At 40.7% G+C, this 15,369-nt stretch overlaps 1 protein-coding gene across 1 annotated transcript in view; it reads right to left on the bottom strand.

Moving 5' to 3' along the window:
• Window positions 1-15,369, bottom strand: part of dnah1 (dynein, axonemal, heavy chain 1) — a 145,803-nt gene that overhangs the window by 105,885 nt on the left and 24,549 nt on the right. The window contains exons 10-16 of the mRNA XM_039771584.1: window positions 14,779-14,990; window positions 12,424-12,722; window positions 9,417-9,567; window positions 4,636-4,829; window positions 2,476-2,701; window positions 326-445; window positions 158-240 (exon numbers count right to left, since the gene is read on the bottom strand). Of these exons, the coding sequence (XP_039627518.1) occupies window positions 158-240; window positions 326-445; window positions 2,476-2,701; window positions 4,636-4,829; window positions 9,417-9,567; window positions 12,424-12,722; window positions 14,779-14,990 (1,285 nt within the window). The remainder of the gene's footprint in view (window positions 1-157; window positions 241-325; window positions 446-2,475; window positions 2,702-4,635; window positions 4,830-9,416; window positions 9,568-12,423; window positions 12,723-14,778; window positions 14,991-15,369) is intronic.

The following is a 15,369-nucleotide window of genomic DNA, read 5'->3' as shown; positions in this document are numbered from 1 at the left end:
AAAGAACAGAGACTAGGACTTTCCCATAGTCCGATCTAGAACAGAAACCTATAAATCTTTGTGTATTCTGAAATGAATGTAATAATAATAAGAAAACATAGACAATAAGAAGAGAACCAAACTTGATATGTTGCAAATTATTGGGGAAAATACTCACTTGATGTTGAAATCATCATTGGACAGATTGAAATAGTAATCTTCCATCAATTCATAGTAAGCCATGACTTTGGACATCACTTCCTATAAAACAAGCATGTAAATGATGATCTCTTGGGTTAGACGAGGTGGGTGTTAGGGGCAGAAAAACAAGATACGGTCCTTATACCTCATGCGTTTTCAGCTGATCAGGAATCCCCTTCATCCACTCTCGCTGCTCTGCCAGTTCTTCTATGCTGTTTGCTTTGTCATAAAGCTTTCGGCTGATTTCTCTGAAAACTTCACTGGCCTGGAAAAGCACAGGGATCACCAGAGTCAGAAGAAGAGGGTGACTTTATAGCCAACAGAGAAACCTCTGCTTTAACTGTGGTGAGCACCATTTGGATGAAAGTAACCTATCAAATATTCATTAAGAAGATTATAATAAGAAAAGACTTAAAATTATCAAGGATTTTACTTTATTTTACTGTATCTTACAGTACACAACAGTTTAACAAAAAGACACTTCAACATTTTCATCGTTTTACTGTAGAAGACTCTTCGGGTCAAGGTGATAAGTTCATGCATCTCACAGTTTAGAGATATGTACTTTTATTTAATCTGTCCGTCTTCCTGGATTTTCATACAGAAAAATTCTGCTTCGAGTTTTGCTCCCATAATTGGTTAATCATTGAATTCAAACTCATCTCAGTGAGTGTGTGTGTGTGTGTGTATGCATAAGTGAGCCCTGAAACTGACTCACAAAGTGGCCAGAACTGTTTCCTGTATTGCATCCAATGCTTCCGAGATGAGCTCTGACCCCTTTACAATTCTGAAGTGGGCCGAGTTGGTTTGAGATGTCATATCATATGATAACACTTTAGTTTAGGTAATGCAAAAATACATTAATTATTCCTTTACTCTTATGCAACAAGGTCTTAACAAAGGCTTTGTTTAGTCTTAATTAGAGCTATAAAAAACCAGTAAAGTGGTTATTCATCTCACTTTGCAGTGTGGCGTTTGAAATGGTGGTAAAATTACTTATGAATATGAAGGATTTAGAGGTCTTATACTGAAGTATGCAATATTAAGAGACATATGTCTCACTTAAACAACTTCTGAACATTCCAAAGTGAAGTTATTTTGAACAGATGAATTACCATATACAGTATACTCGCGGATCAGTTCTCCCATGGATAAGTCGGGAGATGATTTTAACATATAATTTCTGGTATTCTATAATGTCGGTCATATAAATTGAATGTGGAAAATTCACGCTATTGGTCCAAGAGATTATGATATGCTAGCACCCACATGAAAGAGCAACCACGGAACACACTCCCTTTTTTTCTATGTGGTTGTGGCAATGCGCTGTATCAGCACGTACTCCTAATCTCTCTCTCTCTCTCTCGCTCTCTGTTGTGCCTACGTGACCACACAGTAATACCCGGACTATTCCAAAGCAATGTTTGCACTTTGTGTTTTTTGTATCTCACACCCTCATACACCTTTAACATAAGAGACTCCCTTATCTACGATGGAGCGTTTGATTAGAAGAAAATCTGAAGCTGATTTTAAATTACACATCATTGATGTAGCGAAAGAAATTGCTAACTGCACTGCTGCAACAGACTTCGATGGGCCTGAGAAACTGGTGCAAGATTGGAGGAGGCAAGAAGATGTAAAAAAAAAAAAATCTAAGCATCGCATTTTTGAACGGGTGCATAAGTTGGGGTCTGATTTTATGATCGTTTTTTTTTGTTTCAAGACCTGAATTATAGTTGAGTATATACAGTATAACTTTACTGATGCATTGTCGGTGTTATTAGCGGCAAAACAATCTTTTGTTAGAGTCTTGTTAAATAAGAGTCAAAGAATAATCATTTTTGCAGTACCTAAACTAAACTAAACCTATCATATTATGCTTTGTACTTGTAAACACAGATATGTTTGAGCGTGCTAAGCCTGTATTCAGTAAAGACCATAATACAAAAATGAACTGAATTAAATCAAACACCTTAAAGTATGGCACATGTACAAAGGAAGGACGCTGGTTGAGGCATTTGAATTGTTTCGTCAGAGCCCATGTAACCACAGAAGATATCAATTTTGTGACGCTTTTTTAAATATTTCTTTATTCAGTTCTTAATCAAGGTCATCACCAAAATAAAAATCTGAAGATTACAGTACTGCACAGAGTGCAGAAATAATTATAAAAGCCAGTACAGGTTTAGTAAAATAGTACCCTTAGAGGATTTCAAATTGTGACTCCATGACAAAGGTCCATAAACACTGCCCCAACAGGTCTTAATTAATAAGGATAGTTACATCGGCACTTACCTCTTCAACCTGATTCCGCAGCCTTTGAGCCAAATACTCCAGAACGGAAGAAACCAACGTCTTTCGCTTTTTGGACAAATTCTGACGCAGTGTTTCCACATTGACTTGGAAAGGGCCGATGATAATCGAGGAAGGCAACGCATTGTCCAGACGTTCCTTTTCTGCCAGGTGAAAGTCAATCTCCTTCCTCACCTCTTGGATTGAACGGTCTTCATGAAGAAAAGTGCTAAAAAAAAAAAAAAAAGACACATAAAGGAAATCGCAACAGGATGGCATAAATAAATCAGACAAGATTCAGTGGAATCTGCATACCACAAAATCAAAGACTGAACCTTAATTATCTCCAAACTATTATGTCTAATTGTAGAACAAAACTCTCATCAAATACAAACCACGCCAGAACACACAATACTTGGCCCACAATGGTCCATTTGATGAAGCGCTCCTGATATCAGGCTTCTCACAATGGTACACAGTTTAATATTCCCAACACCACCACTTACCACTTACAAAATATCGCATCCTGTTACTTTAGTACAGCCAAAAGGAACAAATAAATATAATGACATTCTCTAAGCTCTAAGGCCCAAACCATTGCAGAACCAAGTCAAACATACATAGATGATTTGGAGTTGCTTATCAACATGACATTTAAATCTTCAACATGTAGGAGGAAAACAGGAGTAACTGGAGAAAATGTCCATGTAGGCACAGGAAGAATCTGGCAAGGACAGCGTGACGGTAAGAAAAAGTGAAAAATATGGCTTCTGTCTGTCTCCTTAGTGTGCGTGCTCGTCCTTGGGTGGCTCAGTCAAAAATGACAGCAATGGAAAAATTGGTTGAATGATTTGAAGGGTGCAGCCTACTAATGGCACCTTCAACATTTTAGCAAGGGAGAGCATCACCACACCTATTCCTCAGCACGCCTATATACAAGAACAAATCATTCTTTAAGAAATTAGACTCAATTAACCACAACATCATTAGCCAGGAAGTCGAAACAACCATGCAATCCATAAGGTGACAAATATCTACAAGAGAAGGTGGCATGGCACTACCTAATTTTCCATTTTACAACTCTGTGGCAAATATACACACAATAAGGTCTTGGAAATTGGCAAAATTTGAATTTACACTGGCCTGACTTGCAATGGAAAACAAATCTGGTTTTAAATCTTCCTCTTACAGTATGTCCTTCTCTGTGTGCCAAGGAATACGAAGTACTGTATTAACAATTTATTAGCAATCAAGTTGTCGATCAATTACTTAAAATATGGAACCAATGCAGGACACACTGGGAGGAAGAGAAGCTCAATACACCATAATTATCTTTTTCCACTTTCTCAGATTTATTAAGTATTTCACCCAACAAAAAACGGGGGATTAAAACACTTAGGGATCTTTATATAGACAACGTTCTTGCATCTTATTATCAACTGCATCCCAAATTTAACTTTCCAGCTACTCCTTTTTTTCCCTTAGAAACTAGAAATTATGTTAAAAGAAACCTAAACAACTTTTCACATCTCACACCCATATCTGTCCCTGGTGCAATCTAGGCCACCCAGGATGCTGTATGGGTGAGGCAAGTGAGCTATCCAACACGTAGTCCAGACATTTATTGTGCAGCAGTCACTGTGCTTTCACCAAATGAATGTGACCACACTGTGAGTGTCAAGAATCTTTCAGTCCATTCTTCTGGGGAATGGCGACATGTTGATTGGCACGTGCAAGTAAGACTGTCACTATACTTGGTACGTATGACAATACTGGACCTATGAGCCTATGCATTTGTGTTCTGCACTGAGCTGGACCTTTCTATGTTAAAGTCAACTCAATGTAAGGACTCGTCCTGTGTGGGTCTTATCTAACTTAAGAGTGACTACTAACACACAACACACACCAGGGCAATTGAGTATCGAGAATGCTTTGGAGAGTTTAATGAAATGAGGTGTTCTTTCACTTTAATCCTAACACAATCAGAAGGAATGCAGTTTGTTACAAAAGACATGCATCTGTCGTCAAATCCAGGTTTGGGAGTTGGTGACTATTCAGGCACCAATGGGAACAAGACAAGAACTAACCCAGAAGAGGGTGCCACTTTATCACAATCAAAACTCAATTTAGAAAAGCAGAAAGGAATGTGTGTTTGAGACTTACTTTGTATAAGTGTTAATGTCTAGGTTGTGCAGCTCCAGGTGTCTCTCATACTGCTTGGAGTAAGCAAGGAGTGGGATCATAGCTTTGTGGATGGCATCAATGATATTCCTGCGAAGCTCTTCAACTGGTGGCTCATGTAGCCCCACTGATTCCAGGAGGGGGACTCCACTTATGAACATGTTCTTCATTACAAACTGCAAAGATTCAGAGCAAACCATTAACTTTTCTTTCTAACTGTTCAGAAGATGTAACCAAACACTTTGGATGCTAAAAACTGAACAAGCTGTCTTACCCTCCTAATGACATAGCCAACAAAGACGGCTGTGAAAATGGAACAGTCAGCTAGACTGAAAACAGAAGCTATAATTTCAAATCCCAGGCAACCTGTGTGCCCCTAAGTCCTGCTTAAAAATGGCAGACATCAGAGGTTCTCTGCACTAAATTATGGAGGGATTCCTCATAGTGTGACCCACACTCATGCGCAGCACCTTTTCCTGCCATTTTCTCCCTGGCACCTCTGAGCTAGTCTAACCTGGCTTGGTATCATCTACAGACTTAACCAGCTTTCTATTTATATTCCTATGTAGATTATTATTAAAAAGGGCAACAGACTCAGCACTAACCTCTGATGGACACCACTCTTAACATCAAATAATTCTGATAAGGATACTCACATAATAACCCTTTGCTTCTTTAGTTTTACCCAAACTGCACCCATCTACACACTACGCCCTGAACTCCCACTTCTTTTAGTGTGATACCGAACCTCTCATGTGGGACCTTATCAAATGCCTCCTAAAAATTGAAATAAACAAAATCACATGCACTTCTCTGATCATATCCTTTTGTTGCTTCCTCATAGATTCCAACATATTAGTAATCATCTGAACTCCTACACACATGTAGACTGGTTGGGCACTAACACTCCTGTCCTTGCCATGTGCTGTTCAATCTTTTCCTTAAAAATTCCTTGCATTAATTTACCCATTAAGCATGTTAAGCCTATAGTTATTTTTCACAAGGATCTACCACTTCACCCTTTTTGTAAAAAGATAATATTTGCTATTTTCCAGTCCCTAGGAATTCCCACAGTATGCTGTGTCTGAAGCTTTTAAATGTGCACTGACTACGCTCCTTCAGCACTTGGGCACTGTTTGGACTCTGTTTTGGTGGGTATTTCCAAACATCTTAACAACAGAACACATACAGCAAGTGTTAACGGCTGTTTCTCAGATGGCCTAAGTGTATCTATGGGTACAAGGTTGCTGTAAGGTTGCCACCTCTAATCTTCATCTTATAAACAAATGACTGCAGGAGTTCACACAAAAACGGACATATCCTGAAATGTGCAGATGACTCTGTCATTGTGAGTCTTCTGCAAGTTAAGGAGGCCAGACGTGGATCTGTTTTTGGTAAGCCTGGCCAATGGACAAAAGTTATGGTTGTAGATCTCAGGTGCTTTCCTCCTTCCACTGCCTTAACTTTAATTAAGAGAGAGACTGTGGACAGGGCAGAGCACAACACATCACTGATAACAGATGAAACTTGAATGTGAGCACAGAACCAGTTTGTAGGAAGGGCCAGACACGGCTTTTCTTTCTTAGGAAACTCAACTGTTTTAAAGTTGACAAAACCATAGCAACACTCTCTTGAAAGTGCTTTATTGAAACTACTGTCATTTGGTTTGATATGCTGGCTTGGCAACCTCAGTATTATGAATATAAATCAACTTTACAACATTGTAAAAATCCATCCATCCATCTTCTTCCGCTTATCCGAGGTCGGGTCGTGGGGGCAGCAGCTTGAGCAGAGATACCCAGACTTCCCTCTCCCTGGCCACTTCTTCTAGCTCTTCCAGGGGAATCCCAAGGCGTTCCCAGGCCAGTCGGGAGACATAGTCCCTACAGCGTGTCCTGCGTATTCCCTGGGGCCTCCTCGCAGTTGGATGTGCCCGGAACACCTCACAAGGGGGGCGTCCAGGAGGCATCCTGATCAGATGCCTGAGCCACCTCATCTGAGCAGTGGCTCTACTCTGAGTCCCTCCCAGATGACTGAGCTTCTCACCCTATCTTTAAGGGAAAGCCCAGACACCCTGCGGAGGAAACCCATTTCAGCCGCTTGTATTCGCGATCTCATTCTTTTGGTCACTGCATAGCTCATGACCATAGGTGAGGGTAGGAACGTAGATCGAATGGTAAATTGAGAGCTTTGCCTTACGGCTCAGCTCCTTTTTCACTACGACAGACCGATGCAGAGCCCGCATCACTGCGGACGCCACACTGATCTGCCTGTCGATCTCATGCTCCATTCTTCCCTCACTCGTGAACAAGACCCCAATTTACTTGAACTCCTCCAGATGGGTCAGGACCTCTCTCCCAATCCTGAGAGGGCACTCCACCCTTTTCCGGCTGAGGACCGTGATCTCGGATTTGGAGGTGCTGCTTCCCATCCCAGCCGCTTCACACTCAGCTGCGAACCAATTCAGAGAGAGCAGAGAGCTGAAGTTCACGGCCTGATAAAGCAAACAAGACAACATCATCTGTAAAAACCAATGACCTAATCCGGAGTCCACCAAACCGGACCCCCTCAACACCCTGGCTGTGCCTAGAAATTCTGTCCATAAAAGTTATGAACAGAATCGGTGACAAAGGGCAGCCCTGGCGGAGTCCAACTCTCACTGAAAACGGGCTCAACTTACTGCCGGCAATGCGGATCAAGCTCTGACACCAGTTGTACAAGGACCGAACAGCTCTAATCAGGGGGTCCGGTACCCTGTACTCCCGGAGCACCCTCCACAGGATTCCCCGAGGGACACGGTCGAATGCCTTTTCCAAGTCCACAAAACACATGTAGACTGGTTGGGCAAACTCCCATGCACCCTCCAGGACCCTGCTAAGGGTGTAGAGCTGGTCCACTGTTCCGCAACCAGGACGAAAACTACACTGTTCCTCCTGAATCCGAGGCTCGACTATCCGATGGGCCCTCCTCTCCAGAACCCCTGAATAAACTTTTCCAGGGAGGCTGAGGGCTAGAGGGCATACCATCTGGGGACGCCCTCGTACTGCTGGGAGACTTCAATGCTCACATCGGCAATGACAGTGAAACATTGTAATGTAGATCAGTGACAGAGGCCTGCTGTCAACCCTCAATTTTGCTGCTAATTTTTACAAAGAAATTAGAAAGAAGGCTAACTCAGTCCTGTCAGACAGTAATAATAATAATTCTTTACATTTATATGGCATTTTGCTCACTACTCAAAGCACTCTCCATGCAGGGAGGACCTGAGAAATGAACCCCCAGTGTCTTTACTGCTAATCAGCAGCGTTACCACTGTGCTACATACATGCAGACGTACTCTTTTTATCTAAATTCCTGCTGTTGCCATCAGGCTGACGATTTGGGTTTCCAAGGGTAAAGAGTAACAGGTTTAAGAATTCTTTAACTCCCAGAGCCACTTGTAAGGATACTGCTAAATGCTAAATTCTAAATTATTCTTCATAGTGTGTGTATATACAATAACACTGGCTGTCAGTTTTTGTATCTTGCAATATGTGGAACAATCTTCTTATATAATACGCTGCTGTTGCTGTCTGTCCAGGATTTTACATCACCTGTAGCTCACAAACCGTTTGACCGATTGGCCTGAAATTTGGTACTAATATACTACGTGACATCTACTATCCGCTTTCAGGGTGATGATTAAACTCCACGGTTAGTCCTCTTTATATTTTTATTTTATTTTACTGTAGAATTAACTCTCAGCAGTGGTCAGCAGGGCGGCTGTGCGGCACATGTTTATGGGCGCCATTCTCATCCCTGCTACCTTCGCTGTCACTTCCCCTACCTCTTCACATCTTAAATCATTCTTGAGGCAGATTGAAGACTTAAGTGCCTGCTTAAATGAAAAATTAAAGAAAAAGTACTAAGTAATTGCAACGCAAACATTAACTTAATCAGTTTTAACGTGAAAAGATGCCAACAAAAGAAGAGAAGAAGCAGGCCGCTAGGGTGGAGAAAAGAAGAGCTGCTTAGGAAGCAGCAAGCGAATCAACCTCTGAGCCAACGAATGCTAAACGTAAAGAGAAAGAGGATGAAAACTAGGAATGCTCAAGTCAAGTGTGTTCACTGCATGTTAGCACGCAGTGCGCCGTTACTGGTGCTTTATATTTTTGTACTTTCCTGCTGCAAACAAATGTCCCACTGGGATAATAAAATCTACCTACCCTTAACTAAATGTCATCTAGTCCTGGTGATTTCCTAGGTTTCAGCCTATTTAATCTAAGCTTTACTTCTCCCTGTAGAATTTCCTAATCACTAAGCACCTCCTTAGTAGTCCCTGTTACTGCTGGGAGTTTCTCTGCTTCCACAGATTTGAAACCTCACAAAAATGCAAGTTTAGAAATTTTGCTATTTCACTACTCATATATTTTAATTCTTACTTACTGTTCCCGATACACATCACCTGCTTGACTGTTATTTTACTACTAAAATACTTAAAGAATTTATTTGAATCTTCTTTTGCTTTTCTAAAGTATTGGTCTCTCACTGCCTTTTAGATTCCCCAATACCTTTTTTTTAACAGTTGCTCTTAGAGCCCAGATTCTGGAGTCACGAGGCAACAGTGCTAACCACCACCCCATCCAGGCACCAATCTGAACAATGATTTTTAACTACAACAGGATTTTAAATTGTACTTACACATTACCTAGCTTTAGCACAGTGACAGTGACACAGGATCACAAGGCCTTATGCTATGAAAAGAAAGACAATCAGAAACTCACTTTTTCTATTTGGGGGATGTTGTGAGTTGCCAAGACTCCTTTGTCAAACATGCCCAAAAGTGAAGCCTCCAAGGTCTCTGGAGATGTGCTGTAGTGAATACCAGAATCATCCATCAATAAATCCACATAGAATAAGGGGTTCTTTTTTGGCCTGGAGAGAGGGAGAGAATTAAAATTATGGAGCCTATTTAAAACTGATGATTACTCCGTGGCATATGTAATTAAAATAAGAAAATGTTGCATTTTAGCTCCAGGAGATGCCCATCTACTGTAATAATTTGCAATTACTGCTAACACTACTGTGCGAGTGCAGCTTGTACATTCTCCTTGAGTTTAAGAGGCATGTTTTTCTCCTTCACTTTCTTCTCACATTCGAATGACACTTGATGAACTAGTGCTCTGTCCATGGATGGCTCCTGCCTTGCACCTCATGCAGTTAGAATAAGCGCCATCCTCCTGTGACCCTGAACCAGATTAAGTGGAGGTGAGAATGTCAGTACTGGTCCATATAAAATAGATTAGCTCATTTTAGGTATTTTAACTAGATGCAGCTCCCGAACACTTAATCTCAGGTTCCTAGGAAACTGAACAGCTTTATTTTGAATCATCACCCATTCATTTATAAAGAAATTAATAAATTTCAATGTGAAGTAAATTTATGTTCAGAATACAACTGCACCCAATACACCTCTATGTAAAGTATATCCAGAAAAAAAAAAATCACAAACCAGGCGACACATTGATTAGCACAGCGGCCTCATAGCTCCACGAGTCTAGGTTTGATTCTTGGCCCCATCATGTCTTGCATGCATTGTCCCCATGTCCATGTAGATTTTCTCCAGACATTCTAGTGTAGCCTCAAATATCAAATCATGTCTCTAAGTTTGACTAGCCCATTTCACATTTTGTAGTAAAACGTCTTGTGGAGGTGTGCGAAACGTTGTCCTTTGTAATGGACTGGTGTTTAGTTCTGTTTCATGGCCAATGCAGTGGGAGTCTCAGGCTCTCCTAAGCCCACTTTGGATTATATGATTTCAGAAAATGCATTATGAAGAATATACTGCAACTCCCAACATTCATCCATCTCCCAAAACTTCTTCATCCAGAGAAGGGTCATGGGGAAACTGGTATCTATCCCAGCAAGCAGAGGGAGCAAGTCAGGAATAGTTCTGTAGACAGTGACAGTCAATTGCAGGGTGAAGACACAGACACATAAGCAAGAATGAAGCACTGCCAATAAACCTATCCTGCATGTCTTTGGGTTGTGAGAAACTCACATGGACACATGGAGATCATGCAAACTGGACACTGGTGAAACCTCATTGTACCCTCATTGTTACAAGACATCAACTCTACGGCTGCATCACCGCAATAACATTCAATCACTATAAAAATAAATTCATGCCTTTGGTACTGTTCACAATTTGCTGTGATTCAATATATAATATTAATTCACTGAATTGACATTTTTTGCCATTGGTAAATACACGTGACAATAATAATCATATACACTATAAAAAAAACTTAATGTCAAAGAGAAAACAACATTCTTAACATCCTTTAGTTAATTAAAAAAAAACAATGTTTAATTCCACAAGTATTCTCACAATAGAGTAGCAAAACAAAAGCCATGGTTTAAGAAAGTAGCAAACTCTGGCCAAATAAATGAAGATTCGGTGTTCTAAATGAAAGCATAACACCTAATATATGGAGAACACTGTCCTTTCCTTTAGGTATTGTGGTGGCACCAACATGGTATCATCTCCTTGCATCAGTACCTAGAAAATCTGTTAAATAAGAGGGCAAAACTGATAGAGCAAAATGCCGGCGTCTATATGAGACCTGGGACCTGAGAGAAGATTTGCATTTTGTATTCATATTCGTTATATTGATAAATAGCTGAGGTCATGCATGTGCACCCTGGGACTACCTTCCTGGTTCTGGTGAGGAAAGCAGTTCCCCTCTGGAATGAGAGGGGGTGCGGACGCCAACAATATCTTCTCTTTCCTCCATAGCATTGAAAGGATGCCTAAGGACGATGACTAGCTCCACCCACAATGCTCTGAGAAGACTCCACCCCTTCTAGTGCCAATGATACAAAAAGTGGCCAATCATGGAATGTGTGGTCCTTATTTGACCTGGTTAAGAGGAGGACAGAGTTGCAACTCTGTAGCCAACTATTATCATAAGAAGGAGGCTGTTAAGAGCCATATATTTTTTGCTGTTGTATTTTGTTGCCATTAGACACGGTGCTCGGGATCGTGCCACAACATTTTGCCTGCCTGTGATAGTCTACTTTCTTGGCCACGTTACAAGGTGAAGATTCGGGGTATTACAATCATTGGTCTGAATCACAATCTAATTATTTGGAGGGTTACCTACCAGGCGACGCTTGTGGTTGGTCGGCCAGTCGGCAAACATCTTCACCCTGTCAAGTGAGCAAGCCAGTCACCGTGATGCAACGTCAGAGGCTTCACCTCAGGTACTGACATCCGAGGTTCAATCCCCGTAAGGGGAAGCAAAAGTGCGTACACCTGATTAACTCCAAATTACGGAGGAACTTGTGTCGTGTACTCTTTATATTATTTGGGAGGTACTGTATCACATATATATTTGCAGAATATATAGCTAGCAAATTTGGTATTTGTTTTGGTAATATCAGGGAATTAGTGAGAAAATCAGGTTGTTCAGTTTGTCACTGCTCAGAAGACTGAACAGAGGTACCATAAACTACGAGCAGAAGACAACAGTTTGGAATTTCAAATATATTCTCAAAGCAGCTTAATGCAACTCAATTCCTACCACGGCAAAAAAAAAAAAAAAAAAAAGATATGCTGATTTACAATTTTCAATCGACATACCCAGAGTGTAAAGATGGCTACTTTGATGTTTAGTTATTCAAATAAAAAAAAAATTCTATTGAACAGAACAACAATACTGAATGCTTTTAGTAATGAAAAAATGAAATTCTCCAAGTGACTAATAAGACGTAAGGCAATGGTCATACTTGAAGGGGCTGTTGATGAGGTCTGATCCCCAGACCAGATTCTTGGGGCAGTGAAACACGCTGCTGCAGCCGTCTACGATCATTTGAGTGAAGTTGACCAAAGAGTCCTGCACCAGGTATCGCAGCGAGTCCTGCAGGGTGAACTTGATCTGCTCCATAAGTTTACAGAGTTTGGACATGCGGTACACCTCCCATTGTGTCTCAGTCAGGTTATACCAGCCCTTCCCCACCTCCCGCAGACTGGAGCGTACTGTGGCCTTCAGGGTGTTGATCCAGCTGTCTTTTAAAAAAAGCTGAATCTGAAATGTTAAAGGAAAAGTGAAATATTAATGCTGGCATTAAAAATACAAAGGCAGAAGCTGTAAATAGAGAGTTGGGAGTGGACCACTTTCTAGGATGAGTCTGAGCCAGGAAGTAGGGCTTAAAAGGAGAAAACACAAGCACTGGATAACAACCATAGCTCAAACTTTGAAAGAGCATAAACGATGGACCTGCAAATATATGGATGTGTAGGCAGGGCTTCCAGAACTAAAGCAAGAGAAAGAGTACCTCCTCAAACACAGAATTGGAAGAGAAGCACTCTAGTCCAGCAAAAGGAGAAGGTGGAAAAGATGCATGGATGAGTTCTTCAATTGTAGACGTGTAAGGGATGGACATAAGCTAAGCAGCAAGATAGAGGCTAGTTACTTAAGACACCGGTAGAATGGTTAAACTTTCAATTTTTAAAACTGAGCTTGACTAGCTCCTCATAGATGGTTGGACCTCTCAGTAGACTGCAAGAGAAACGCAAGTCACTCAAGAATGCAGATATCAGCACCAATGACTAAGGCTACATCCAAAATTCAATGTTTTCATATTAAAAAGGCATTTTTAACATGTCATTTACTGAAGAAAGGCCTCTGTGTGGCCACTCGGGTCAGAGGAACGTTGTAGTGATGGCTGTCCATAGGAAAGTTTTTTCCTTGGCCAGACAGGTTCTCTGGTGCTCAGCCAGAGTAAGCTAAGGTTCTTGGTCACCTCTTTTACCATGGCCCGTCTCCCACAATTGCTCAGTATGGCCGGGTGGCCAGCTCTAGGAAGAGTCGAGGTTGTTCTAAACGTCGTCCATTTAAGAATTACAAAGGCAACCGCGCACTTTTTGTGGCCTTCCCCAGATCTGTGCCTCAACACAGTCCTGTCTCTAAGCTCTGCAGGCAATTCCATTAACCTCGTGGCCGAGTGTCGTTCTGATACACATTCTCACCTGTGGAACCTTCTATAGAGAGGTGTGTGCCTTTCCTAATCATGGCCAGTCAATTGAATTGACAACAAGGGGAAGTATTTCAATGATGATCACAGAATAATATTTCAAGTAACATAGCAAATTTTTAAAAAGTGAAATCCCATATTATGTATTTTTAATAAATTTGTGCAAATATATTAAAAAATAAAAAAGTCAAATCTCATATTATGTATTTTTAATAAATTTGTGCAAATGTATTAAAAATAAAAAAAGTGAAATCCCATATTATGTATTTTTAATAAATTTGTGCAAATTTCTGAAATGATGTTTTTGCTTTGCAGTTGTGGGGTATTGAGTGATGCTTAATATAGGAAAAAATGAATTTAAATAATTTTAACGCAAGGCTGCAACATAGCAAAATGTGAAAGAAGAAAGTGACGGACTGTGAATACTTTTTGAATCCACTGTACGTTGCTTATTACATGACCAAAGGTCGCCATGACATGTTTCGCCATCATATTTTCCCTAGTTATGATCAAGGGATGGCAAGAACTTTATCAATGTACAGGATTTATTCTAAAAATACTGTATGTAGTAAAGCTATGGACGAACAGTTATTGACAATAACTTTTGCTTAATTCTCAAAAACAACTTTGTTTTCTCTTTTGAATTTCGGAGAATGATTTTCTCTTCTTCTTCTTTTGGTATTCAACCCTTTGCCTATCACCAGCCTCTATTCTGTTCTGCCCTGCCATTTGGTATTTTCCTTAGCATTAGAGGAAGGTAAAAGGGGCTTCCAAGAAGACATTAGCGCCAGAACTGCCTTGTCCGTTTCGTTCTATGACCTTGGTTTGATTGCTGATTTCTTCCCATCTCCTAGTCAAACTGCCTCCTTCAATAAGTCGGAGAACATAACAAAAAGCATGTAAATGGAATCTTTCTGTGGCTCAGTGCTTTACAAAACATGAGTGTAACTCTAGGTATTTCTTCAATCTGAGGCTCAGTATTTAAAAAAAAAAAACATGAGAGTACATGTAGATAACATGGTACTTGTGAAATCGCCGGGGATGGAAAAAGATGGTGTAATAACCCGTCATATCCAACAGCAGATTTTACATTCACGCGAAGCTCACCTGTGCATAGCACTGAGACTGAATCTGCTCAAATTCCTCCAGTCGAGTGCATTTGTTAAGGTTCACGTGAAAGAGTGACATGCCCACCACACGAAGACATTCAGTTCGCACTTTAGTGAGCATTGTGATCACCTCCACTTTGGTAAGCAACGTATTAAACGAGAAAGCTTTTTTGTTTGCTTTGAAGGGGAACTGAGGCACCACCACTCGTCCTAGAGAAAGAAAAAAAAGAAAAGAAGAAAGTCACAGTCCCTTAGTAAAATGAACACAAATTAGGAGGGCCAGATTCAGTTCTGACAAGCGCAAGGCCCAAAGACTTTATCAAAATGCTTTACTGTTTGTATTTCTTAACTTGCGGCTGATTGAGAATGTCACTACTACAAGAAATAGCGAGGTGCGTCTATCTACTGTGCATACGAGGATTCTGAAGACAGGAGACTTGCTGAAAGCTGCTCTAACAGCAGTCACATTTTACTGCTGGAACGGAAATAGGCCACTTAATGCACAGTTTACGTCTGCTGCATTCACACAAGTCTAAAACACGTGTATGAGTACCCTGAACTGTGACCAAGGGGCTTGACAGCAAAACAT

Source organism: Polypterus senegalus, chromosome 12 (genome assembly GCF_016835505.1).
Source record: "Polypterus senegalus isolate Bchr_013 chromosome 12, ASM1683550v1, whole genome shotgun sequence".
Classification (NCBI taxonomy): domain Eukaryota; kingdom Metazoa; phylum Chordata; class Cladistia; order Polypteriformes; family Polypteridae; genus Polypterus; species Polypterus senegalus.
The sequence above is the reverse complement of the archived record's forward strand: the minus strand, read 5'-3'. Positions and strand labels throughout refer to the sequence as shown.